Genomic DNA, 27965 nt, shown 5'->3' with positions numbered 1-27965 from the left:
AAAGAATAAAGTAACCTTTTATGTCACCAAAGTAAAACTAGGCCCACCAAAAATGACTTTGCACACAAACATAGAGAGTTCGTCAGAAGACGGCTAATTAGGAGAATTACTGGCTAACATTTGAGTCCATTTTCAAAACGTCAAAATTTTCCCTGATTAGTGGTTCACATTACACAACATTTCTCCGGAGATAGGCCCACGGCAGGTAGGGCAACGAGAATCACCTTTCCTTTTATGCTCAGCCACGCATGCCCTACAATACAGCAAATGAGTGCAAGGCATAATGATACAGTCACGTGGGTTTTCAAAACAAATCTGGCACAGCTGCCCTCCTTTCGCTTCTTCCAGCTCCTTTTCTAATTCTCGTATTCTTTCGGAGCTTTTCGATTTGCTCTCTTCTGCGTCCTTCACTTTCTGTTCGAACTCTTTCTGTAGTTTTTCGGAGTCGAGCTCGCGCTGAACGTCAAACCACTTGCGAAGTTCCAAAAGAGCTGCTTTATGCTTTGTGTTCAACTCAGCCTGTCCTGCCCTTAATGTGTTCAGTTCGTCTTTGAGAGTCGAGTTCTCTTCCTTTAAATCAGCCGCACATTCACGCAAGGCGAGGAGCTGAGATCTAATGTAACTCATCTGTGTAAGTCTTACGGCAGTTTCTTTGTCAATCTTCGAGCAAGTCAGCTGACCTGGAAAAGGTTAAAAAAAACAAAAACAATTAACAAATTGTCAAGTATCGAGTACCAGGTGCCAATAATATCAACTCATGCACAAATACACATACGGACAGACTTTCCATCAAGCGATGTAACTGAAAACTAACCTTGACCTCGTCTGTATTCGCGGTACTCTGTGACACCATGTGGCCAGGTGAATAGAACACAGCCGTCCAACGACCCATCCCTCAATGTCCCTTCCTGTATGGTCCCATCCGGGAACTTCAAAGTCCCATACCCAGTCATTTTGTCATACTGCCACTGACCGTCGTATTCGACCCCAGACACAAACGTCATTTTCCCCTTGCCATGCCTGAAAAATAAATCAAGCAGTTTGGACTCAATTCTTTTGCTTTCCAATCTCATGAAATGGTCAGGAAAACCCTAGGAAGAGAAATGGACGAACCAAGGATAACTGAAAACGCCTTCTTCTCATCGTTCCAAAAAATTGCTAGTTCAACTTCACGAACCTGTCTGCAAGGGTCAATAACTTCGTGATTCACAAAGGCATCCCTCATAAACAGGACGTTCCAAAGAGAGTCGATATTTATATTCTGATTAAATAATCAGATCGGCTATGATTGACTCCTGAAACTGTCTTGGGAGGTGATCCTTGAGGGAGGTTACTTCTGTCCGAATTTAATTTGCTCTTTCTTCATAATATTGTTTGTCCATGAATTCGACTTACAATATGGTGAGTGCATTGGTAAATTTATGTTAAACGCACCTCATGTTATTTTTCCATCCTCCACTGTAGATTCCATGATCGATAGCGACTGGGCTGCTATCCACTTTAGTTACTGATAGAATAAACCCTTCACCTTTGCCATGTCGCTTGCCTACAGTGCAAGTAATAAGTACAAGAAATCATCTTATCACTTCACTGATAATCTAGCACCATTTATAAAAACCCCGGCCAGAAGGGAAAGGGTTTTTAATATAAAGGGTACGGAAAAGAATCATAACGATGTTTTGGAGGTGTCTTAAATGGAAGGAGGAGGAGGGAGGAGAATGGAGGGTACAAGGAAGGAACGATTAGTAGAGGCTCTATTCTCCTTAGTAATCTCACATAATGAGCAATCTTTAAACATAATCTCAATCCCTACACAGTTTTATTCACCCTTTGTATTTACTCAGCGCTTGTCTTCGTTTAATTTCATTTAGTTATCTTTCCAAGTCAATATTTTGTTATTTCCCTTGCGCTAATTTTCACACCGCTAAAAAGGGAGTTAAAACATCTTTACGGATGCCTAAGAGGATTACCTCTACACCAGTCTCCTGTGTATAAAAGTTTCCCTGTCACGGTTTTCAGGGATCCATAACCATGAGGAAGTTCCCGCTGACCACTCGCCCTAATGCTAACGGCTTTTGAGAAGGGACGTTTATCCTGACATACATGATGCACGACATCGTCGCTAGTTATTGCTTTAACTTCCTGGCTCGTGAAAGGGTTTCTTGCGTAGTAACAAGGCATTTTTGTTCTAAAAGCGATCTCCTCAAGCTTGGAAAGAACCGTCAGCATATTTAACTGATTGGATTCTGTAAAAGAACAGGGACACGAAAGCAAATTGTTAATAAAGTGCATTTTAAACAACAAACATATGAAATACATATAAATGAACTGCGGTTATGAAACGTATATGCGCACAATCCTTCGCAGTAAAGCACTATTTAAGCAATAGTGAAAATCAGACTTGAAAAAAATTCAGGCCTGTACGGGATTCGAACCACTGACCTCTGCGATACTAGTGCAGCGCTCTACCAATTGAGCTAACAAGCCAACTGGGAGCAGGCCATCAAATTAATTTGGTAGAGCGCCGCACTAGTATCGCAGAGGTCAGTGGTTCGAATCCCGTACAGGCCTGAATTTTTTTCAGGTCTGATTTTCACTATTGCTTAAATAGTGCTTTACTGCGAAGGATCGTGCACATATAAAGTGCATTTTGTTTTTAATTTTCAGGCAATGTTTCGGTACTACGCCACCTTGACCCTCCCTTGAAGATACGTCATCGTTAGGCGGCTCAGCGGATTCGTCGGCTATCATCGAGTTCACAGCGATCATTCTTTGAAAAAGTCCTCTTTGAATTTCTGCAGAGCGCATTAAGGCCTCTAAAGGGGCTGTGAGCTCACGCAGGAGAGTCCCTGGATCACAATCCTGATTCTTTCCCGTGCTTTTCCTATTACTAGCCTTGGGCCCTGGGAGAGCATCATTTCCATCTTTAGGTTCAACAGCCCACCGCTCCAGTTTGAGCAACACAAGTCTGTAGAGAGAATTCTGGATTTGCATGCATTTGACAATGCTCTCAAGGAGGGAGTCCATTAATTCTTTCCCTACTAAAACAGTAAGGGTTGGCGCCGGCCCTGCCTCGTCAGCTGGAGGAAGAAACACTTCGCGAGGATCTGCAGAAGTTTGTGCCGTAAAATTTATTATCGGAGAAAAAGAAAACCTGTGTAACGGTTGTTGTACTTGAGTGCTAACTGTGCTAGGATCTGTGGACACTGAAAAGAAAATTGAAAATATTTGAGTATTTGCAACTGCACTTAATTTCACCGTGATATCCCTATTGCAAGAATCCCTGCTTCTATACCCTCTCCATGTTTCCCCACTCACTGCGTCCTCGGTTTTCTCTCTCATTTTGCAGGATATACATATCAATTAAAAGAGTAAAGGAATTAAGAGTGGAATTTTTTTTCTCTTTTTTTATTTTTTCGTTACGTCAAATTACTGAAAGGTGAAATGGTCTTATTAACCACGTCCAGTGGAACTGCAGTATTCAAAGTCGGATCTTGCCTGTTATTTCAACGGTTGTTGTCGGTTAAAGCTTTCAATTGGTGGCGAGATAAGGAACATTGGCTTATCAACTTGTTTTTAAACTTTCATTGTTCTTCTTCCTCTTTGCGAGCCTCCCCAGAAATGATCCCACCATCAGAGCCAGAATGACTTTATATGTTTCTGCCAAGAGTTTTCTCTCTATCATTATATTCTTTTCAATTGTTACATTTACAGTAAAGAGTAAAACGTAGAGTAAAAGAAAAATAATTAACCTGCGCTCAACGCAGGCCAGGCATAGAGGCTACGGAGTGAGGTTTCTTACTTGGGCTTGTAAAAACCACACCACTGGATGATCTAGACTCTTGGTTTGCTCGACTGACAGGATTACGGGCGGAGGATTTCTGTTCCGTTTTTTTGGCACCAAATGATGATAAAGTGGGCCTACCCCAACTTTGAAAGAATAACAAAAACGCTCTTTATACCAGTGGTTAAAGTTAACTAAAAACGTTTCTCCTGTTTCCCATACCATGAAATGGCCTTTGCCTACCTAGTATGAAGTATCCCTATTCTTCAAAATAGTGGTAGCACAAGCATTACGGACATACGTCTCCCCTTCCCCCTTTAAAACGAAAATTCAGGTTGGGGAGGGAGGGAGGGAGGGGTACTTTTCACCAAGAGTGAAGTATTACTCCAAGAAAACAACTCAGCCTAATAAACCCAATTTTCACGACTACATACTCTTGAAAATATGTAGTGTGTAAAAGAAAAGGTCAGTCTATGGTTTGCAAAGTCATGGATCTGTGTTTTACTATAATTGTGGATATTTTAATTACATGGAAGAACTTGTAACTGTCATTCCTGTTGTAATTGTTCCTGTTGACTTCTTCAGGTAGTTATAGTCTTCTAAGCGCAATTCCTAGGTTAAAAAAGTGGATCAGTGAGTTTTTCTGCATCAAGCAGTATGAATTGGGAAAATATTTCTCCTGAAGATGAAACATCGTTTCAAGAATTACTGTCTATTCATTCTAATGGCTTGTGATCTCTGTTACGTGTTTTTCAGAAGAGAATCTCTCCACTGATCTCTCCTCTGAAAAACGCATAACCGTGAGAGTCTTCTTTGGATTGAGTGTTGTAAATCTAAACCAAACATTAAATCACTTGAAGTGACAACAATAACTGAATCAGAAAAAAAAGGAAAAAGCAATGGGAACTCAAAGTTATAATAATATTAAAAGAACTACAGCCATGAAATATGAAGTAATATACAAGTAATCAAGAGCTCAATATGACTACATGGCAAGAGGGACTGCCAATAGGTTTCCAGACCAGTCACAGAGAACTGTGAAGCAAAAATCAATGCAATTGCAGATTACTGTCAAGAAACAACTGAAACTTGCTCTAAATGCTTCTTAATTTTGTGAAGAAGCTTTAAAGCTATGACACTTGAAAGATATAATTCTCTCTGGGTGTTGCACCTATTGAGACAGGCCTTTCATTTCAACTGAGCCTTAATTAATAGAGTCTCATTTCAATCTGGGCAATAAGACTTTTCCTTGCTGTCCTTTCATCTCTTTGTGTTTGATCTTAATTGCCACCAAATAACAACTTAAAAGGAGACTTAAGTCCTCAGCTCTTCATAAGATATCCCCAATTATTAAAAGCTGGATCATTGGATAATGCAATTCAAGACTTTTCATTGGCTTAGCCATTATGGTATATGAGCCAATATACCATAATCTAATATCTGTACATTGTAACATCTGGTTTCTTCTTACAAAATAAAGTCGAGAAGATTTGTCTAATATTTTTGGGGCATTTTTTTTTAATAAAACAATTATTCTACTCGTGCTTGTTGGATATGAGATGACTATAGCCAACTAGGCACTACGCGCCTCGTTAGCTATCTATCATCTCATATCTAACGCGCGCTCGTGGAGTAATTGGTAATTATATCATATGTTTAAAGGAACAGATAATTAATTACAGTTACTGTTACCACCATCTAAAAGTAACTCAAAGGAAAATAATGAATCACTGAAAAGATTTTCTTACTCACATCAGTACTCTTTTTACAGTAAACATTCATTGCTGTAATGTTTTGAAGCCTTTCTTTACGAACACTGGTACATCCCCAAACTTGATCACCCAATGACTCTTCTGTGGCCTAAAAACCACAAAACATAAATTATAAATTAAATTATTAAAGATACATGTACACCTAATTGCAATATGGTTGTCATAGAAAAAAGCAAAAAGCAAAAAGCCAAATAGGAATTAATTACACCATGTGATTTATATTTGCATATTTTAATAATTTAACAGTCTTGTTATTGTGAATGACTTCTTAAATAATTGATAAATTATTAAAATATGCAAATGTAAATCAAATGGCTAATTAATTCCTATTTGGCTTTTTGCTTTTTGCTTTTTTCTATGACAACCTTCATGCAATTAGGTGTAGTTCTACATGATTTGAATTGGTGTCAAACTAAGCAAAGAAAGATCTATGGCACAAAATTTTGCAACCCCATTTCTGTCAATGAAAGAAAACTTTACTTGATGAAATAATTTATGTGCCTATGTTAAAATGGAAATAAATAAACTATGTTATAAGTTTCAAAAGTTGAAACATCCACTCTTTCCCTCCCAAGATCTTATTTAATTGAGTATTTCTCCAACTGCCATACAATACTTTTGACAGTAGTTTGTGGAATTTGGTATTGGATCAGCTAATAATTCCCTGGCCCCGGTTGTTCAAAGGATGGATAAATTTAAAAATATCATAATTGTGAAATGGCTTGATGACCTGGTTAACAAAAGTGTGAAATATAACCAAAAGCTGTAGGTTTGATTTGAGTGCAGTTTTAGCAATGAAAATATAATCTCCCACATTTATTCATTAATTTTAAAGCAGAATTCACAATGATTATAATAATTAGCTTTATTCACATGTCGGTGTACTTTAGCCATGTGTTGATTGAGCTTATTGGGGACACAAAACATATAAATAAAGAAATATATCTAAATAAGGTACTGTTGAAGAGTTTAATTAGTCAGCAGAGATTTGCTTTAAACTAAACTAAACTGGCCTCTAAAATTCTCTAACTTACACGAAATTGAATAGGTGTCCCAGTTAATGTCCAGGCTGGGGGTAGAATTACTGAAACAGAAGGAAAGTAAAGTTAATATACTAGACATTTCAAAATTAAACAGCAAGCTTGTCAGAAAAGCATAGGAAGAGATGGTTTTCTTGAAGAGTTACCAAAGGAAATCCTCAAGTTAAACTGGTGTCAAGCATAATTCGATCTGCTTAACAAATAGATTCCATGTTGTGGTATGTCCATTGATTAATAGATCACAGAAGACATCACTATGTGGTAACAACAAAAAGTAGCACCAATTTAGGTGCAACCACAGGTGTCACTGATTTTCTTACCACATTTTGACATCTCCTGTAATCTATCCATTAGAAAATCCACATGGACACTACTTGTTTTGTTATGTTATGTACCCCTATTTGCCCCTCCCACTAATATGATTGAAAAACAAACCAATGTTATATAATTGGCTATGTATCAGTCACAAGGAAATTCAGATATCAAATTGATGTAGTTTAATACTTAGCTTACATGGAAGCAAGATTGTTTCTCCTGAGTAAGAAAGACTCTCTTGACTATCGTCATCTATATACACAACTTTTAAAGAAATACCAACTCTATTAGCGGACATTCTGGACAGCTCTGGAGACAATCACCCAATACTCATGCAGGTACCTGAAGTCAAGATAATAAACACTACTTAACAACACTAATTAGTAATGACAACATATTCACTCAAGCTGAAATTTAGAAATGATCATCTTTAACTCTTGGAAGTACCAGAAGAAAAAATGAAAAAAACTTTCTTACTACAAAAATTAATCATAACAACAGGTTAATTTCAACTGAATTAGTTTAACACTGACCTATGATAAGTTTGTACATTTTACAGAAATTTCAGAGCTTTTGCAAAACATTAAAGAGAGTCAAATACACAACGCAAGATGTCAAACAGGAAAAACACCTTTTCAACACAACCCAAATGGTGCAAAGCCTAACAATTCTATTTAGACAATTCATATTCAGTGTATACCTAGCTCCACACACAGGGAAGATAGAAGTAAAATAATCTTGTGTTTAGTTCATGTTTTGTAGCACAGTGGGTATAAAACTAATAGAGGGGAAAGTCTCTCAGAAAATCTACTAACTCTGTAAAATACCTACCTGCTGAATTCATGTTTTTGACAATCACTCCCCAATTACCTGGGCTTGAGAATGGCTCATACTTTATACTGTATTATGAGTGTTCCTTCCCAGCAACTCATAACAAACCCTCAACATTCACCACGGAAAGGGGGAGGGGAGGGGAGGGAAAGTCAACCAGTTGAGGCCCAGTGTTTAAGTCTTTCCTCATCGAGGGAAAAATGTTTTTGAAATTTCCAATCTTGTCAAAGTCTTCACTCTGATGAAGGGCTAATGTTTGAAACATAGGCTTTTAAACACTTTACGGTGGCCAATTTACATTATCAACTCAGATGATTATCCCAAATTACTTTCAGTTGTTATCCCCACTGATGCAGCATCACAGTTTCTTTTAGAAACTTACCTATAAGACCGCCTCAGAGCTGTTGTTCATTTTGTCACACAACATCTTAAAAGAATGAGTTTCATGACAAGAGGGAATCCCATAATCTGATTGGCTACCCAAGCTGGCAAGAGGGGCCCATCTTTCCCACTCAGGATTGCCAACTTTGATCCCATGCAAGTGCTTGAGGCAGACTTACAGACTGTAATTTTTGTACAATGTCAGCAATGAAATTGCAAAGAACGTACATTTTATTGAACACATCCCCGTCTGGGGCTTTTCAGTGAACATCAGAAGACAGTCGAAACAAAGAAAGCATAAACGACCCTTGTAGGTTTATTGTGCAACAAACACAGTTAATTGGCTTTCTTTACCAGCTCTCGAAATAAACAAGGGATTCGTGATTCTTATTTAAAAGCAAAACCTTTTTGCAATTTAGTAAATCCATTATTGACCAAGTTTATTCAGTCAAGACGGCTGGAAATTAGTCTTGTTCTTTCTTTCCGTTATTATTATGGAACTCGATCTCGTCTCGGTCCTTAAAATAAAAAAAAAGGTAACTGGGCCAATATCCAGCCATCTTGGCCACACGCTTGGTCCATAAGCCATTCAACATTCAGTAGGTTGGCTTCACAGAAAGGTTGATGGGTTGCCTCTCTGGATAACTCTGAAGACTTGGTCATACAAGCCGATCACTCTGGGATGATCACAGTAAATACTGCTGCACATTCCGCAGAAGAATCAGAAAACAGAATTAAGTGCATGTTTAGAATTGAAATTTGCTACAAGATTTCCACGATTTATTCTCTTATTCTGTAAATACAAAATCAAAGAGTTTCTCGTTCTTTTCATGCCCGTTTTCCATGGGTGAAAGAAGCCTAACAAGCTACACCACTCACACGGAAATTAAAACTGCCAACTGCACTACGCACAACTACGGCTAACAACACATAACGGTCAACCATGAATGAGGCAAAGTGCCCGATGATTTAATTACAACGACTGTGATATACACTCGAAACTGTAGCTGTTATCTGCGATACAACTTGAAAAAAAACAACAACAGCTGTCAGTTTAAATTTGCTTTGCTCACAAAGAATCGAAAGTAATTTGCTTCCGCCCGAGCTATTAAAACGAGCTAAACCCACAATGGAACATTTAAGGGCTTTGCTGATCTTCACTAAACACTGCAAGCTGAGCTTCATCCTACAACATAAAATAATTAAAATAAAAAGTACATACACACCTCAATTGGTCTCTGTAAATGATAGTGAATGTACGTTACCTGCGAGAAGTCGTTGCAATACAACATGAACAATTCCCGAAAAGCCTTATGGGACAGTACAGCCAAGGTTCAGTAAGGCGTCAGCAAGTAAGAATATTTTAAAAAGCTAATTTCCAAGAAATAAAAATCTACATAAACTCTACCTAACGAAGTTAGCGATGCGGCCTGAATCAGGTAGGCATGCCTGATCTATCTACGTCGCTTCAATCACGAAAAATAGTGACATCTTTCCGCAAACGACGTCGTAGTCGTGCAAACTCGTCATCTATCTTTCTTCCTTTTATTGTCAATTTTTTTTTTGGAAAAGGAGACAATGACGCTCCTTTGTTATCATTTCTACCGTTGTAAAATACTTCATTCAGGTTGAATGGCCAGCCGTGCTTTTATTGTGAAATTAATTAAGATAGAAGAGACCCATGCCAAAAATTCACCGTTCCAGTTCTTTCAGTAATTAATGTTGAAATTCCAAGATATTCACCTCCCACGGTAAGTTTAATTTTTCCCATGTCCGATGATTTACTATTCAAATAAAAAAGGAATGGATGGATGGTGTATCAAAAGAGTGGTAGTGATAAAAAAAAAAAAAAATGCGGTTTTGACCGGGGTACATGGTAAAATAGACTGTTAGGATAGTTGATAAAACGCAAAGTCTCCACAAAAGTTAGGTTCAAAGCGGTCGACGAGGGCAAAAGGAGTCAGATCACCGCACAGTACGCAACTATCGGTTTGTTTGTAGACAGTCAGCTGGAACTGACTTGATCGACTTCATCATCAGTTTTGATATCTGGGTTCAATAAATTAACAGTTTCTTTCGAGCTATTCTGCTCGTAAAATCCTCGAGTAGTGTCTACATTTTCCATAACCTTGGAACCGTTGTCAGATGCAATCTCCGTGTGAGTGTTCACGGCGTCGACATCTTTGGGAATGCTCTCGGTATTGACATCTGTGGGAATGCTTATAGCCCCGTTATCCTGGGGGATGTTTACACTTCCGATATCATTGGGAATGTTTTCACCATTGTTCTGAGGAACGTTTATAGTTTGGCAATCATTAGGAAAGCTCCCGTCTTCACTGTCCATGAGAGCATTCACATTATCGAAACCTTCTTTGTCATTTCCCTCCACAATTTCACCCTCATCTCCTCTAGATTCAATTTCTAAATTTCGAGGATTTACAGAAGACACATCAACGGAAGCTTCTTTTATCTCGTTGGTATTCCGTTCTCCAGTTTGCAACTCGGTTGGGTCAGGTTTCTGTTCGAGTGGTTCAAACCGACTTCTTCTTCTCGGGCCATCCGTAGATGCATCCCGTTCACCATTGACGTTTCTGTTTGACCGATGGTCATCACGCTCACGTCGCCGGTCATCACGATCGCGATCACGCCCTCTTTCACGGTCTCGGTCACGTTCACGATCGCGAACACGATCGCGATCACGACCACGAAAACGGTCATCCCAATCTCGACCTCGCCCACGATCATCGCGTTCTCGACGGTCACGATCATCACGATCACGTCCACGATCTCGGTCCCGAGCTCGTTCACGATCTCGATCCTCATGCTCCCTTCTTGGCCTCCGGTCTCGCTCTTCATTGGGGATATCCATGGATTTATCTGGGTTATCTGTGTTAATCTCTTCCTTAGGGTCTTCACCTTCTTTTTTGCGCTGCTCATTCCATTCTTCGGGTGCCTCAGAATTATGAGCATCCTCTGGTGGTCTGCTCTCCGGCCAACCAGGAGGTGGAATGCCATGAGGTGGTGGCCCTCTCATGGGACCATGCCCTGGTCCCCATGGATTTGGACCAGATGGGCCAAAGTCTGGAGGGCGCATTGGTCCTCCAGTGGGCACGAGAGAAGGTAGATCATGAGGGAACCTTGCTCCTCCTGGATGAAAAGGTGGCATTCTGATGTGATGAGGTCGGAATGGGTGTGGTCCGTGATGCATGGGAGGGAGATGGGTGTCCGGAAATCTACCAGGATGGTGAGGAAAAGGCGGCCCATCCTGAGGTCTAACGGGATTGTGTGAGGGATGTTGTCCTCGTTCATGAGGTCTACCAGGATGATGGGGAGGGAACTGATTAGCTTCATGCAGTCTGCCCTGGTGATGAGGTGCCAACTGACCATCCTCATCTTTGGGAGGAAACTGACTAGAATCTTGTGGAAGCCCCGAAGAAGGGAATCGGCTTTTTTCTGACTGGAACTGCCCTCCTTCTTGTGGTCTGCCTACGTTTGGCGATGGACCTGGCGGGCCTTTATGAGTTCCTACAGTAGGTGGTCTTGTTGGATTAAACTGATGGAGTGGGGGACCACCTATATTCGGAGGTGGTACTCCAGAAATATGTGGAGGCGGTGCTCCTGGTGGTACCATGTTGGGAGGCAGACGAGCTCCAGGAAACGGATGCTGCATCATCATTGGTGGAGGAATCATAGGAGGATGTCCTGGGAACATGTGGGGTCCTGGAGGGGGAACGTGAGGCGGGGGCTGTCCGATTGCGTTCACGGCTTGAGGTTGCTCTGAACTCTTTTCATTAGTAGCTGCCTGAGCGGCTGCCAGCTTCATTAGCTCTTCCTGACTCATGTTTCCAAGATCTTTGTCATCTTTAAAGGTATTGGTATCTGCACTGCCGGCCTCTGATCCTGTAGAAGACCATAAAATATACATTAAGGATGTCATACAAACTATCAAACGTGATAAATTTTCTTTTTTTTGTACTTAAGACACTGTGGGACTCTATAAGTTTATTGCCTTTTGAATTAGAGTTTCAGAAGCCAAGACATATCTACTCTTTCTTTTAACTACAAAATTAAAGAATCAACTCGACAAATCAGATTTCTGACTCAGAGATAAAGGTCAAACTACACGTACCCTCCTTCGTGGTGTTCTGATGTCCTGGTGGTACAGTTTCCGGGTCAATCCAACTTCCTTCACTCAGTGCCTGTAGATCCACATTAGCTCCCAGCTTGCCCCAAGGGATGAAAGCTACACCCTGCTCCGTATCGAAATGTTCTTTGTATTCTCTTCCTTTCACTCCTTTTCCAGGTGCCCAAGCCAACTGCAACAACACATCAACATTGTCATTGTTTTGATGACTATTATTGGATTAGGTCTCTCAGGATGGGGAAAAGAGTACTAAATAATCCTAGAGTTTTGACAACTAATAACCTGCAGGAAATTCAACCACGTTCTTGTTGCTCCTGAGACTTCCTTCCAATCAATCTGGCTTAAGATGTTTTGCAACAGCAGATATTATCTGAAGCAACAACATAATTTTTGTCATTCATGCTACTGCAAACTTTGACAGTGATCATGTGGGACCTCAAATTTGATGTTTTTAAAAAGTTACCTTACATCTCTATTTAATAGTTTGTTCCAAAAAAAAAAAAAAAAAAACCTTAGGTCCATAGAATTAAAATGCAGATTCTGAAGATCTTCCCACACTTACACCTTGGATGAACCACACTCCAATATGTAAAGATATGATGAGTCTAATACAAACCTTTAGGGAGTTACCATGAAGCCTTTCATTCTTTAAAGTAACCAGCACCTTAGAAGCTTCTTGTCTTTCTGCCATCACAACATAAGCACAGCCTCTGGGTGGGACCATCTGCACAAATTAGAAAGGTCATTGATCAAGACAATTTAATCAGCACTTTACATAATACAGTGTATGTGAGTAAAAGTCATCCAAAGAAAAGGACTGTAATGTGTTTGTATCCTTAGGATCAACATTACAGACAGAAACTCAACTTATGGAAATAGAACCTGAGAACACTCAGGCTTGATCAGGTTATTAGGAGAGTTATTAATTATTAGAACATAGCTAGCTGAGTCGCGCAATCAAATTCATTATACGTAAGCGTGCTCAAAATCCCGATAGTGCACGCTGATAGCCTCAGCAAATCCGACTTCGCCAGAACTTTTTTTTTCGCGCGAGCGGCCATTGTTAGCGCAGAGAAAAATAATATATTTCGCGACAATAATGGATACAAACAGAAACTCGGCCTACTAGTCCGAAAACGAAGACAATGTTTCGACCTTTTCCCTTGGGCTAGAGTTCTTAAATGAGGCAGAAAAAGAGAAAAACAAAGGAAAAGGAGACTCGGCATCAGCGCCATCACGAATCGCTTCAACTGATATTGTAGTCCGTTTTTCGCGTCGGATTTGATGCACAATTCCACGGGCTATGTTCTAAAACAATTGGTTCGTGCTTTCAGCTGTGCACTATCGAGTTATGGAGCACGTGGGAAGTTTGGAGAGCACTCAAGAAGCTAGAGTTGCCCTCGGCTATCACCTCGGGCAACTCTTACGCTTCTTTCGTGCACTCCAAACTTCCCGCGTGCTCCATAACTCGATAGTGCACGCTAAAGCATGAACCAATTGTTAATTAGTGTTGTTATAATTCTTGTCATTGAACAGTTGTAGTTGATAGTAGAGCTAGGCATTTTCAATGATTACTTCTTAGTCATTACATTTACATGTTCTTAATTTCTCACTGCAGATACAAGTACATTTTTGGAAGAAGGCTTCTCTTTACTCATTAGTGTCCCATGTTTAAATAGTTTCTCAGTTTTAGTGTACCACTCTAGCCAAAGGAACTATTATGCATTTGGCAGATGGCCATGATGTGAGTTTGTAAAATTACCATACATCAAACCTGATTTTTTGGCCAACACACAGAATTGGAAGAGGCATATAGAGCGCTGGACTGTTGTGCGGGAAGTCGAGGGTTCGAGCCCCGGCCAGACCAACACTCAAGGTCTTAAAATAATTGAGAAGAATTTGCTACCTTTCTATAACATTAGGAAATGGTTAGATATTCTAGTCTTCTCGGATAGGGACGAATAAATGGAGGTCCCATCTCCTGCATGGTTGGGGTAGGAGAAGTAAATTTCCCACACACGAGATTACTGTGTGATGGATGTCCTCTCCTTGGGTGGGATGGGTGGGAGGGTGGACTAGCACGAATGGTTCGTATGTTCCTTTCTAGTCCTTACCCACTGCAAATTGATGCAGTGAAAATGGAGTAAAGTAAATTAGTAAATTAATATCAAATAATCAACTTTGCAAGTACATGTATAACAAAACTTTAGGTGAGGGCGCATGGAATCAGAAAGAGACATTCAACATCAAGCTGCAAATTTGCCAGCTTGTAACTGACCGCCCGTCTCTATAATATCATCAAGTTCCATAGGCTACCATACACTGATTCTTGACTTTTTTGAAGCTATTGATAGCCAAACAGGATTTCAATAACTTTCAACTTACATCAATAGATGAAACTGTAAACTTCTTGGTCTCAAACAGCTCCAGTAGATTTTCCTTCATCACCATCTTGGCCAAATGTCCAACCCAGATTGTTGTACTACAAACTAAATAACAGTAGAACACCTATCAGTTTTTTAGCGCTTGCTTTATTATAAAACCAGTGCAGTGCTCTACCAACTTTCATACATTTCATGAAACTGCAGTACATATATGATTTTCATATATTCACTGGTATCGCAGAGGTCATGGGTTCAAATCCTGTACAGGCCTGAATTTTTTCAGGCCTTATTTTCCACCTACTATATAAGTAGGGGTTATTAGTGCGAGGCATACTTTTTTAAATTTTATGAAACCTCAATACACATATATGATTTTCATATATTCAAAATTCATACCACTAAGTGTTTCCTTCTTTGGTGCTGGAATCCAGTCTTTTCTTTTTTCAACTTCTTTGTCACTGCCACGGCCTCTCTCCTTTTCTCTTTCCCTGTCAGAGTCACGATCTTTGTACCAATCCCTGTCTCTGTCCCGATTCCTCCCTCTGTCCCTATCTCTGTCCCTGTCTCGGTCTCTTTCCCGATCCCTTCCATGAGGTGAGCGTGACCGTCGTCGAGGTGAGCGATCTCTCCACCTGGGACTCCTACTCCGTCTTCTAGGAGACCTAGAGCGATGGTAATAACCAGGAGATCTTTCTCTAGAATGCAGATCAGGGGACCTTCTGCCAAATGGCCCTGTTAAAGAATAATATATCCAAGGTGAGACATATATACTTGCTCAGAGTTGCATATACAGTGTAGGGCCTAGCAGCTACATGTAGCAAACTTTCTAGTTAATTTGCAGCATTTAGCCCAATATTTTAGTCCTTACCTCAAATTATTTAGTGGCCTACAAGAAAATATATGTTGACTGTGGCAAGTTACACCCAGAACTGCTAACTTTTCAACAACTTAGAAAGAAAGAACACTTAAAGAAACTCTCAGTCTTACATTCTAAGAGGAAAGTTTGCATGTTGTACGTCAATTTGCAGTAATTCTTTGATGACACATATGCACACAGTTAACTGGTAGGTTAGGATGTGAAATGGTGGATGATTACAACACTTTCCTTGTCTCAATAATTTTACATTTTTGTCTTCAAATACGAGTGAAAATTAGCAGAGAGGAGAGGGATAGATATGGTGTCAGAGAGGAGAGGATAGAAGCAAGGACAAGCAAGGTCTCTGACTTTAAATTATATTAGACTTGAAAACCCCGTAAGAAAGCATTAAAAAGGTATGTGATTTTCAACAAAAAGAAGTCTGGTACCTGCAGGATCAGGATGTCGGTCATGAGGTTCCCCTATTGGTCTGAAAGTGCTCTGAAAATCACCCTGCAGATCACCCATGCGAGGGCGAGTTCTGAAAATTACAAATATTCAATTGGCATTAAAATACATTGCAAATACCATACTAAATTAGAACAGAAAATTGTGCTATACTTATGCTGTCTGGTAACCTTTACAAATCTGTCCAAATGGAAGTCAAACATATATCTTATTAACCAAGTGCGAGGGCCATACTGGGAGAATATTGGCCCGAGGTCTTGACAGCACAGACCTCGCTGTGCTTGGTCCATACAAAAAAGACAGAGGGTCGATATTCTTCCAGTACAGTCCCGAGCAAGCTTGGTTAATAAGAGATTTATTATACGACTGAAGTTCAAAGGGACACAAGTGCGGTATCATTCGGGACCATTCGGGACAGTACCCGGTCCAATACTGAGAGATTATTGACCGGCAATAGAGAATTTTGATTGGTTGATTTTAGTTATTGGCCCTCTGACTGCCCAAGTCGTGTAATAAATATTACTATCATGCTATAGGCTTTATTTTCCTTGTACAGAGTTAATACCTTGGCAAGTGTTAACTTACTCTTGGCTTAAACGTCTCTCTTCCTCCATCAAATGGCGTCGTTGCTCAGCAATTCTTGCATCATCATCATCATCATCCCCATAATCAAAATCATCTATGAGAGTCTAAGGAATGTGAAGTAGATTAAGCAAGAATCCACTGTTCATTAACATTATATTTCACTGGGGCACCCACAGTGTACCTTTCAGTGATACCACAAATGAAGAAGAGGAATGAAAGTGTAACCAACAGATTGCACTCTACTTGAATTCTTCGCAAAACTAGAACAGAGCTCACTCAGATTGCTACTTTTAGAGAAGTAAAGAACAAGTCAATAATGCTGCAGTCTGCCTCTTTGTAACTGACAGTATATGACTGAAAAAAGACATTCAGAGCTTCAAGAAAGAGATTGCATGGAATTCAACTAACTTTTTTTCAAGTTGGCAAGGTTCTACTACCTCAATTAAATAGCTTTACATCACCAAACATCTTTACATAACCACTTAGTTTACTGTATTCATCTTTCACAGGCACAAACACAGACAAGAAAGCTGATCTACACTATGCAGATAACTCACCGGTCTTCTCTCATCTCCAGGTTGGGGACCAAGTTGTGTTCCAGGGTTGATCTCATGGGGAGGCCACCCAGGCATGCCACTTGAAGGTCCAAAATCTGAGCCATCAGCAAATCCTGTAATTTGATTGGGTTGTAAAGAATCATCACCATTCCCCTGGGGAACAAGTACCTGAGATGAACTTGTCGATGAATCTGGTGCGGCAGACTGGTTTGCCTGCGGCATTCGTATGTTCATACCTACAACAATAGCATTGCCCAACATTAGTTCAAGGAATCCTTATTTGTACTTCAATGAAAAGGCTTCACAATTCAGCAACATAAAGGACAAACAAAACATCTAAAAGGCAATCAACATTTTTAGGACGGTATTAGAAGTAGACCACAACATCAGTCAAGCCCTGAGCCCGGTTGTTCAAAAGTAGGTTAAGATAACCCAAAGTTAGTGTGAAATTTGATTTCAGATCTGAAAGCTTTAAAAGAAAATTCAGCTTAATTCCATTTGTCTACAATTTGATGATTTAATGTCCTAAAATAAATTGGGAAAATTATCCAAAAACAGCTTTTGATCAGAGAAATATAGAAACCTGGATTAAGATTTAACCCTGGGTTAGTGCTAATCGCCTTTCGAACAATTGGGCCCAGGACATGATTTCAAAGAGTGGATGATGTCATACATAAGATAAATTATTATCCACTGTACTACTGTCTGAGACCTTCTAGCTTCTGAGGTATAACTAAGATCCTGTGACAATTCTTAGCAATAATACGACCTAAAAGAAAAAAAACCTGCATGACAAAGTCTTGATTTACTTCAGTCTGTAGTTGTTTGGTTGAACAGGATGGCACAAGTTTTCTGGACTAATAACAGAGCACAGTAGAGCAAAAATAATACAATACAAAACAATTTTGACATTGTTTAGAAAATTCATCTAACCATGGTAATTTTCACCTGTAAGGGCTTGGATCTGAGCATAAACCTCTGGCTGCAGTTGAAACTTAGGTTGCTGTTGACCAAGTCCTGGAGGAGGTTTGCCTCTCCTTTGAGATTCCACCGTTGCAGACACGCCACTTTCCATTTGGTGTGGAGACTGGGTTTCCTGTGGTACGGTGACCACTCCTGGTGGAAGAAGCTGTTGCTGCCTCAGCTGCTGCTGTTGTTGCTCATTAATGCGCTGCTGTTCTTGTAGCTTCTGCTGAAGGAGCTGAATCTGTTTTATATGTTCCTGCTGTTGCTCCTCAAGATTGGTGGCAACTGGATTAGTCATGACTAGGTTGACCTGATTCTCTGACAATTCTACAGCAGATGCATTGACTGTCTCTGTAGCAGGTGGCACTTCACTCTCTGTACAAAAACGTAATATTGTTGTGAGTACTGTTAAGCCAACTGTAAGGGAAAACTGCACCAAAATCAAGTTATCTTACTTATTTATGGGAATTATCACTGACTTTCCGCAAAGAAGCAAGAAGCAAAATTCTGCATTCAAAACTGACTTGCACAAAAGCAACATTAGCATACTCCAAGTACCATATTTATTCATCTATAAGCTGATCTTGGCTATAAGTTGAGACCCTAAACTTCAGTCTGTTTTAATCAGGAAGGTTCTTAAATCGTATAAATTGAAAATACTCGGCCATAAGCCGAGACCATATTCAGAGAATTCCATTCTCGAACAAACTGAAATGAACACAAAAGTTTCAGAACAGAAAAGAGTTTCAATGCAGTATTGCCTTCGAAAACAATTCCGAGAGAACCAGAGAGTAATTCATCAGTGAGTTGCTAGAGGAAAGATGAAGAGAACCTCTTTAATGGGAGTTCAAGATGTCAGCAAAACACACAACGATGGGCCGTTACACTTCGAAATAACCCCAGCTGGATGAGAGATTACTTGACTGGTTTTCAGAGCAGAGAAGCCAAGATAAGTTTTCTTTTCACGTGATCGCAAATTTCAACACTGTAACATGTGACGAGTTTGTTTACCAATCATGGGAATGGGCAATTCGATTGGTCAGTTTCGAAATTTTTAAAACACTTTCGCAAGATCTGCACACTCATTCAAAACCTGCAGAATCTCTGATCTCTACACAGCAAGGAAGATGAAGAAAACTCGGAATAAATGGCAGAACTAGCGGATGAGGAGGAGATGGACGATGAATTCCACGCCAACACTGAGGACGAACAATAAGCCGTATTTATTATGTGCCGAAAACAACAAACCGCTCCTTTGGAAGCAACCACATAAATAAAGTCAATGACCATCCTCAACTTGTTTTGTTATTTACTTCTGCATGCAATATCTCGGCTTATAGACGAATATATCTATGTTTCCTTTGAATTTGCTGTTTCAAAGAAATTATGTTTGGAAAAACACTCGGCTATAAGCCGAGAACCCTTCTCTAGCTCAAAATTTTGAGATTTTGGTAAAGTTTTGTGAAAAAATCACTCGGCTTATAGATGACTAAATACGGTATGTCTTATAAGCAAGGTCTGTACCCTTAAAGTGCACCTATACCCAAAAATTTTTTTTCGCTTAACGAAATAAGCTTATTTTTTGGAGTATTTCTCTGCAAAAATTTCTTAATTTGCTCAAATCTTTAATTTTCTGTGCCCAGTCAAAATACGGAAAATCGGCAGCCATCTTGCCCCACGACCGAGTTTAAAGAGGAATGGCTCTAGCGGGTAATGTGACGTCAAATCGAGAACACGAAAGTCTGCATTTCACACATTTTCACATGTTTGGGAAGGTTGTAGTCGATGTTGTCCGAAAATATGCCGACTAAGTGTGTTGTAGAAGGATGTAGCAACGCGCGAAATTTGCAAGAGGGTATCGCGCTTCGTACATTCCTCATACAACACACCTAGTCGGCATATTTCGGACAATATCGACGACAACCTTCCCAAACAAGTGAAAATGTGTGAAATGCAGACTTTCGTGTTCTCGATTTGACGTCACATTACCCGCTAGTGCCATTCCTCTTTAAACTCGGTCGTGGGGCAAGATGGCGGCTGATTTTCCGTATTTTGACTGGGCACAGAAAATTAAAGATTTGAGCAAATTAAGAAATTTTTGCAGAGAAATACTCCAAAAATTAAGCTTATTTCGTTAAGCGAAAAAAAATTTTGGGGTATAGGTGCACTTTAATGAAAAACAACTTTCCAAGACTTTTCCATGACTTAGATTGATTTTTCCAGGATTCCAAAGATTCAAAATAACCTTCTAAATCTCAGAAAAGACCAAGCTGTCACTTAAAACATTAAAATGACAAATAATGAGGTAAAGAACACACAGGGAAAATAGCAACCAAATTAATTTGGTACCATATTTTAGAATTTCACACCTTTCCAAGTTTAAGGAACCTCCAATAAACCCTGTATAGTTCTTCTTATGATTCTCTTGTGTACATTTTAGAAAGGAACAACATCTCTGAAATTGATTATTTGGTATCAGTGTCTGCCCATCCTTGGCTTACAAGAAGTTTGCTAGTTCACAAATTAGTATTCAGGCTGCCTGTGAATGAGTAAGTGCCCCTAGTCCCACTTTTGCCTCCTTTGTGTAGCACCATTATTGTAGGAGAAAGCATTGCTTGACAAATCTATAAACAGCTGTTATTTAGGTATGTTTTCACTATGCTAAAGTTTCTTGTCAAGAAACCAATCAGTTAATGTATGCAAGCATCTAGCAAATCATCGCCCAAGTGCTCCACAGCTTAAGTATCAATAATAGTTACTCGCCTTCGGTTAATGTAGATGGCAAGTTCAGAAGAGGTTGAATTACTTCAGGTGAGTATATTCCATTCTTTTGCCACAAGTTCAAAACCTTGATTACCTTTCCCTAAACATTAGAACACAATCATGAAGTAAGAGTTTGGGACTGGAATAAAGGCAGATTAAAACCCTTTGCACTGATCAAGAAACTGTTATGTAAAGGGAGCACCACAGTTCAAGAAAAAGTATCAGTTCTCAGGTATATCAGTCCTTATGATATCTTTTCCTAACCTGAGAGGGGTGAGAAGGGAGCAGAGTGGCACAGTGTTGAGAGTGCTTACCTCCCACCACTATGGTCTAAGTTCAATTCCTAGCCCTAGTATCATGTGTCAGTTGAGTTTATTGGTGTTTTTTTTGTCAATGCTCTCTGGGTTTTCCTCCAGGTCTTCTGGTTTTCCTCCCTTTGCAAAAATGAACATTCTAAATTCCAATTCATCCAATTCTTGAACAGGATGAACCACCTCATGGAGTTTCCACAGCTAAATTATTAATATCATTATTTTTTTTTAACCTGTTCCTCTGGAGTACATCTGAAAATGTGCTGAAAGGTTGGTTTGATGTTTTTTGCAAAGCGTGGTCCATACACATCTTTCTCGGCACCAAACTACACGTAATAGGAGAACAATCAATGAAGTACATATAAAAAAAAATCTTAAAAATAGAGAGTGGCTTATCCCTTTAACTCCCATGGGTGACAAAGACAGAATTTCTCCTTACAATATCAATACAATATTCAAAATACAAGTGATGAGAGTGAAGAAAAATATCAAATAGGGGATTATTTGTTGATCCAATACCAAATTCTCTCAACTAACATGATATGAATTGTATCGTAGACAGTAAAGAGAATTACTAATGAGATCTTGAGAGTAAAAGGTTTAATATCAAGCCCACAACCATAATGTGTCGCATTATAAAGCCACCTTCCCTCTAAGAACAAATTAAAAGTTCAGCTCTGAATAGCTGCTATAATTATTTGTGGTTTGATTGCTTGACTAAATTGTACCCAACCATAGAATCAAGTTTGGGTATGATTTATTTAAATTTATTGACTGTTCAATTTTTTTCCTTGCAGCTTCCCAGGAGATGTAGAATAAACAATGCAATCTCCATTTTAGTTCAATCATGCAGACATTTTTCATGAATTAGTGCAGCTCATCCACAAATACAAAACTCTACATTCTAGACAACTTTCATCCTCCTTGGTACTTCTATATTCTTGAAATTTCTCTCATGATTCAGCTGCTTATGTAGACTTTCATGGTGACGATCATATTAACACGTATATCAGCTTTCTAACCAGTATATGTAAATGAGTTACAGCGTATGGAAACATCAGACACTATAAAAACTAACAACAAAAAAGCCCCAGCACATTCTAGGGGATAATTTGTTGGCAGCACATGAATAATCAACGCAAAGACTCACCTGATGTCGCGATTGCCGTATCACAGAATCCATCACATACAGAGCAGGAACTTTATACTCCTGCCGACACTGAAACAACGAAGGAAATTTGAAAAAAAGGTTTACTTCATTCCGAATTTGTCAGGAACAAAAACAATTCCACCACAATAACGCCATTTGGAAAAAGGACAAGGAATCTGGACAAACCTTTTGTGCAAACTTCTCAATGCTCTGTACCACGTGTTTATAATACTGCAATGATACGATAGTTTATTACAGTTATTAAGGTAAATCGTTGGAATTTCATAGCGCCATTTTTCGGTTGTTAATAATAAATATGAACACAACTCATACCTTGATGGCCTTAACAGCAAGCCTGGTAACAGATGCAACCTTTGCTTTAGAGATAGGTGGCTTGGTTTCATAGATTGTCGACAGCTGAAATTAAAGATCGAACCTTGCAAGTTTATCGAGGAGGGGAAGAACTCTCGAGGCCGTGTAGCCAAAGCGATTTTTACTTTAAACTTTCTTACATGGCATCATACTTACTTCACTATTGAACTGCCTTACAATTTCCATGTCCCCCATTTTTCTTCGGTCGGTAATTCAGAAACTACAGAGGAATTGCCCAATAATTAAGTTGACTCCATTGTAGGGTAGAGGGAAACCAAGATGGCGGAACTAAGTGTGCGGCTGTCCCATCATGCTCCAGCGAGAAAAAAAAAAAAAAAAACGACCCATGGGGTCCCCTGCTAGTTCTCTCTTTTTTTTTTTTCTTTTGTGTGTACTCGATTTTCATTGGGTGGAGGTACTTTCAGAAGTCGCGCGAGGACTTCTTTTGAAGACTTCGCGTAGTTTTCTCGCACCAACCATTTGGCAGTGAGAACGTAACTCGTTATAAGCGGTATTTTTAAAAGCAACTGGAGTTGTTCGACACCCGTTTACCGCGCTGGCAGGACAGGATCTCTAAACCGGAGGTAAAGATGCTAAGACAACTATATTATGCGGTTATTTACCCTTATCTTAATTATGGTGCAATGTTTTGGGGCAACACTTATCAGACTTATTTAAAGAAGATTAGTACTAAACAAAATAAATGCATCTGAAGTATCTTTTTTGCAAACAAACGAGAACCCTCTTCCCCTTATTACCAAAGGCTTGAAATGTTAAAATTCGAAAATGTTGTGAGATTCAAAATCTGCTTACTTGCATTTAAATTATATAATAATCCAATAGCTATTCCTGCAATTTTCCATAATCTTTTTAATACCTATAACAGCTGTCCACTCTTATAACACCAGACAATCCGCCAAACTTAATTTCCACCGACCACAAGTCAGAACAAACATAGGCAAATTTACTTTTAAGTACTCTGCTCCTGTCTCCTTGGCATTGAAAAAAATAAAAACATTTAACAGGTTTAAGAAACTTTATATGGCCCACCTGATCTCTCATCAATCAAATAATATATGATATCTGTTTAGTGATGAAATATATGGTATGTAACAATCCATATGTAAATAACTAGTAATAACAGTTAATAATTGTAATTTTCCGCTTCTTTGTAGGTCTTTGTTGTTGCTGCTGCTGCTAGTGTTGCTGATGATGCGCTGTTCTTTTCCTCTCCTTTGTCTCTGTCTCTCCTTTTGTCCATAGTTGTTGTTGTTGTTTGTTTGTCTGTATGTGTGTCTGTTATTGTTGTTGTTGATTGACCAACATTTTCCGCGAAAGAAGAAGCGTATTCGTAGACAGACGCACCCCTGGCTTGACAGTAGTGTTCTTAAACTCATGAGAACGCGCGATCAAGTACACAAGAGAGCAAGAAAGTCACGACTGTCTTCGGATTGGAATGAGTATAAATCCCTTCGAAACAGAGTCACCGCTGTAAACAGAAAAGCCCGGTAGAATTATTTCAAAAATAAGCTCGAGGAAAACCGCAGCAAGCCTAAGGCCTTTTGGGACACAGTACGTCAAGTTTTGCCCTCCAGGAAAAACCGCACTGAGATCGACAAGTTAGTAGTCGATTGTAAAGAGCTAATCGACAAACATGACATCGCTAACTCACTAAACGAGTATTTTGCAACAATTGCTTCCTCACTGTTAGCCAGTCAGCAATCCCTCGGCTACCCTGCCGAACAGACGAGCCCTTTAGCGTTTCCCAGTCACAGCTTCAATTTTCGCGCCGTGAGTGAAAACGACGTTTTCAAGGCTCTACGAACCATGGACATATCAAAGGCCACAGGTGCAGACACCATTCCAGCCAAAGTCATCAGGACTGCTGCACCATACATCAGCAATGTTGTAGCTAAGTTATTCAACACATCTTTCAGATGCGGCCGCTTCCCGTCCATTTGGAAAACGGCAAGAGTAACTCCCTTGTTTAAAGGGGGGCTCCAGACCGAACGTGACAATTACAGACCAATTTCCATTCTTCCCTGTATCTCAAAAGTGCTTGAATCGTTTGCCAACACTGATCTTCAAGGTTTTACAGAAGACGCCGGCCTCATCACTGACCATCAATTTGCATATGCCAGGTACTCGTCTACCACAGTTGCGCTCATCGTAGCCGTTGATTCATGGAAATTCGCCATTGACAGGGGTGAAAAAGTTGTCTGTACTTTCTTAGACCTAAGAAAAGCTTTCGACCTAATTGAACATAACATCTTGATCAGTAAACTGTCAAAACACGGTGTCACTGGAAACGAACTTGAATGGTTCAAAAGTTACCTACAGGGAAGAAACCAATTCGTATCATACGGAACTGTAGAGTCCGAACGTCGTTTAATCACGCACGGAGTTCCGCAAGGTTCGGTTCTAGGACCTACTTTATTCAACATCCATATCAACGGTATCACCGACACTTGCACAGATAGCGAAGTAGTACTATACGCCGACGACACAGAAATCCACGCCAGCGCAAAAGATGTAAGTGCCGCAGAAAAACGTGTCAACAAAGATCTAGGAAGTATTGCAACATGGTGGAATCAGAACGGTTTAATCAGTAATCACAAGAAATGCAAGGCTATGTTGATTGGATCAAAGCATGCTGTTAAAAACACCCGAGCGTTACAGATTATCCTCAATGGAAAACCAATGAAACAGTCAGATTACTTTAAGTACTTAGGAATTTACCTCGATCATTGTCTGACATGGAGCAAATATGTAGCCTATATACAATCTAGGGTTTACCCTAAACTAAAACTGCTTAACAGAATTTCATCCTTTCTTAGTCGCGATATTTTGCTCAGAATCTACAAGCAGACTGTATTACCTTTGTTAGACTATGGTTGTGTTGTATGGGGCGAATGTAGCAAAGAGAATGCCCAACGTTTAGAGCGCCTGCAAAACCAAGCAATGCGACTAATATTGCATGCTGATCGTAAGACATGTACTCAGGAGATGCGCGCCAAATTACAACTATTATCACTTCACAGTAGACGCCTTTTCATCAAGCTACAGTATGTTTACAAGATAATTAACAACATCAACTGCCCTAAGCAGTTGACAGGGTACTTAGTGAAACGATCACAGAGACACTGTCTAGCCTTTAGAGATCCAACATTATTAGATCAACCACAAGTTAAGACCAAATGTGGACAGACCTCGTTTAAGTTTTCGGCTGCGAGTGCATGCCTGGAACAAACTGCCAAGAGAGATTCGCGAGCTCACAACACTCGCACAATTTAATGGCAGAACTTTCACTTACCTCGTAAACATGGACAGCGTAAATCATATTTGTACAAGTTAAATGTAATTTTTGATATATAATTTATACATTTTAGATTTGTAATTGTAATTCTTATTGCTTGTAATTCTTTTTAACTGGTCACCGATTAATACCAGTCAATCTATATCTTGATCGACTGACCGGTTTCTTACCAGGATAAATAAAGTTATTATTATTATTATTATTATTATTATGTTGTTGTTTGTTTGTCTGTATGTGTGTCTGTTATTGTTGTTGTTGTTGTTTGTTTGTCTGTATGTGCGTCTGTTATTGTTGTTGTTGTTGTTTGTTTGTCTGTATGTGTCTGTTATTGTTGTTGCTGTTGTTTGTTTGTCTGTATGTGTGTCTTATTGTTGTTGTTTGTTTGTCTGTTATTGTTGTTGTTGTTTGTTTGTCCGTATGTGTGTCTGTTATTGTTGTTGTTTGTCTGTCTGTATGTGTGTCTGTTATTGTTGTTGTTTGTTTGTCTAGATGTGTGTCTGTTATTTTATTGTTGTTGTTTGTTTGTCTGTATATGTGTCTGTTATTGTTGTTGTTGTTGTTTGTTTGTCTGTATGTGTGTCTGTTCTTCTCTTAAGCTTTTCCTATATAGATTCTTGCCTGGTTCAATATATCTCTAACATACCTTAAAATTTATACCGGTAATTCTTTCTTGCACATTAATCCCAGCTCAGTACTATTTCTTTGTTTATCTAAAAGTAGGTGGTGGCCAACTAGAAAGCCTTTGCAACTTTGGCCACCACACACATTTTTGTAGTCTGTACTTTATTTAATTTATTCTGTAATCATTTGTTGCAACTTTACTTTTCTATCTATGTTAATTTTATGTAAATAGTGTGAAAAATAAATGAACCTATGAACCAATGAGGTTTTGGACAGGACAAAGACTTTTAGCATCGATGACCCCTTACAACCAATAAGATGGCCATTAGGCAGGCCTCATCACCCGAACTGATGGATCCGGAATGCCCCAACAGCCTGGGCCACTCTGCGGAGAGCTCTTTCTTAGGGATGCTTGGATGCCCGCAGCAAAGGTCTTGAGAGACCTCCACTAGGCCCTTATCGATTGTGCTTGTAAAGTAGCATATCGTGCCACTAGTTTTGCCCGTTTTTTTCCAAATCGTGCTCAAAATCATATAATTAGTGTTAAAATGTGCGATTTTAGCGTCAGGTTTACCTCAACGCCATTTTGTTTCCTATGAAGGCGGGAACTGCAAGGGGAAGATGCAATCTAAACTTTCGATGTGTCTAGTCCTCAAGACGACGAACTACTCATTATTGTGGTAACCTTCTTCCCTAAAGACATTGCAAAATTGAAAATAGACCGAACCATGGACCGAATATGAAAATAATCAATCTCAGAGACCAAGCAAGTCACAGCTCTGGTGACTAAAAACATTCTGATTACGCTAGCAGTGATACTTTCATTAAAAAAAGATACGCTCGTTTTTCCACGTTATGCCAAAGTCTACGCTAGCACAATCTATAAGGGCCTTATTGATACCCTCAACTAAGCATGATTATTTCAGAATTGATTGGGCCATGAAAGGCGAATGTGGCCTTCAGTGGAGTGCTGTTACAATGCTGTTGCGTATTAGAGCACATAATTTTTTGCGATGAAACAGAGCTTAAACTCTTCTGGCTGTGGAATTTTATTACCAAAACTTACAAGGTTACTCATCCTCCTCACAAATAACTGTTAGGTCACATTTCCAGTGTTGGGGAGAATACCCTTACATCTTTAACCGCCAAGGTATCCTAAAAGACATTTATTCAAAGAGCTTTTACTTTATAAGTGTAATGACTGGGTTAAAATACCTTCTGGGGTTGAAATCTCCGACAAGCATCTCCGTCACTCTTAAAGCAGGAATTTCCCTTCGCTTGCAAGATCATTTTGGCTGATCTAAACGCGAAAGGAATTCAGTTCGGAGCTAAAGACCGCAGCGGTCGTT

The 27965-nt window shown here is 39.5% G+C and overlaps 2 protein-coding genes across 2 annotated transcripts; both read right to left on the bottom strand.

Annotated features, from left to right (window-relative positions):
- Position 1: 1 nt before the first annotated feature.
- Positions 2-9435, bottom strand: LOC111322545 (uncharacterized). Its single transcript, XM_022925668.2, has 11 exons — positions 9350-9435; positions 7110-7253; positions 6591-6640; positions 5537-5644; positions 4314-4396; positions 3803-3930; positions 2691-3206; positions 1971-2246; positions 1435-1546; positions 815-1020; positions 2-680 (listed from the first exon to the last, which is right to left on the bottom strand). Exons 2-11 carry the CDS (start codon positions 7207-7209, stop codon positions 157-159), a joined length of 2103 nt encoding a protein of 700 aa, XP_022781403.2. The 5' UTR covers positions 7210-7253; positions 9350-9435; the 3' UTR covers positions 2-156.
- Positions 9436-9751: 316 nt separating this feature from the next.
- LOC111322536 (uncharacterized) lies at positions 9752-22991 on the bottom strand. Its single transcript, XM_022925648.2, has 15 exons — positions 22836-22991; positions 22641-22724; positions 22494-22538; positions 22308-22376; positions 21391-21483; positions 20847-20946; positions 18066-18458; positions 17118-17353; positions 16561-16664; positions 15957-16048; positions 15048-15383; positions 14653-14756; positions 12884-12991; positions 12253-12439; positions 9752-12023 (listed from the first exon to the last, which is right to left on the bottom strand). Exons 1-15 carry the CDS (start codon positions 22872-22874, stop codon positions 10129-10131), a joined length of 3885 nt encoding a protein of 1294 aa, XP_022781383.2. The 5' UTR covers positions 22875-22991; the 3' UTR covers positions 9752-10128.
- Between the last annotated feature and the right edge of the window lie 4974 nt (positions 22992-27965).

The sequence above is a fragment of the Stylophora pistillata genome, chromosome 8 (assembly GCF_964205215.1).
Source record: "Stylophora pistillata chromosome 8, jaStyPist1.2, whole genome shotgun sequence".
In the NCBI taxonomy this organism is placed as follows: Eukaryota; Metazoa; Cnidaria; class Anthozoa; order Scleractinia; family Pocilloporidae; genus Stylophora; species Stylophora pistillata.
Note: the sequence above shows the minus strand (reverse complement) of the source record. Positions and strands in the feature narration are given on the sequence as shown.

Coding starts and splice junctions, on each gene's coding strand:
- LOC111322545 (XM_022925668.2), bottom strand. CDS start 7,209: ATGTCCGCTAATAGAGTTGGTATTTCTTTAAAAGTTGTGTATATAGAT. Junction 6,641..7,109: donor AGAAACAATCTTGCTTCCAT/GTAAGCTAAGTA, acceptor CTTCTGTTTCAG/TAATTCTACCCCCAGCCTGG. Junction 4,397..5,536: donor ACTGTAAAAAGAGTACTGAT/GTGAGTAAGAAA, acceptor TTTTTAACCTAG/GAATTGCGCTTAGAAGACTA.
- LOC111322536 (XM_022925648.2), bottom strand. CDS start 22,874: ATGGGGGACATGGAAATTGTAAGGCAGTTCAATAGTGAA. Junction 21,484..22,307: donor TACGGCAATCGCGACATCAG/GTGAGTCTTTGC, acceptor TATTACGTGTAG/TTTGGTGCCGAGAAAGATGT. Junction 18,459..20,846: donor GCCATCTACATTAACCGAAG/GCGAGTAACTAT, acceptor GTTTTTGTACAG/AGAGTGAAGTGCCACCTGCT.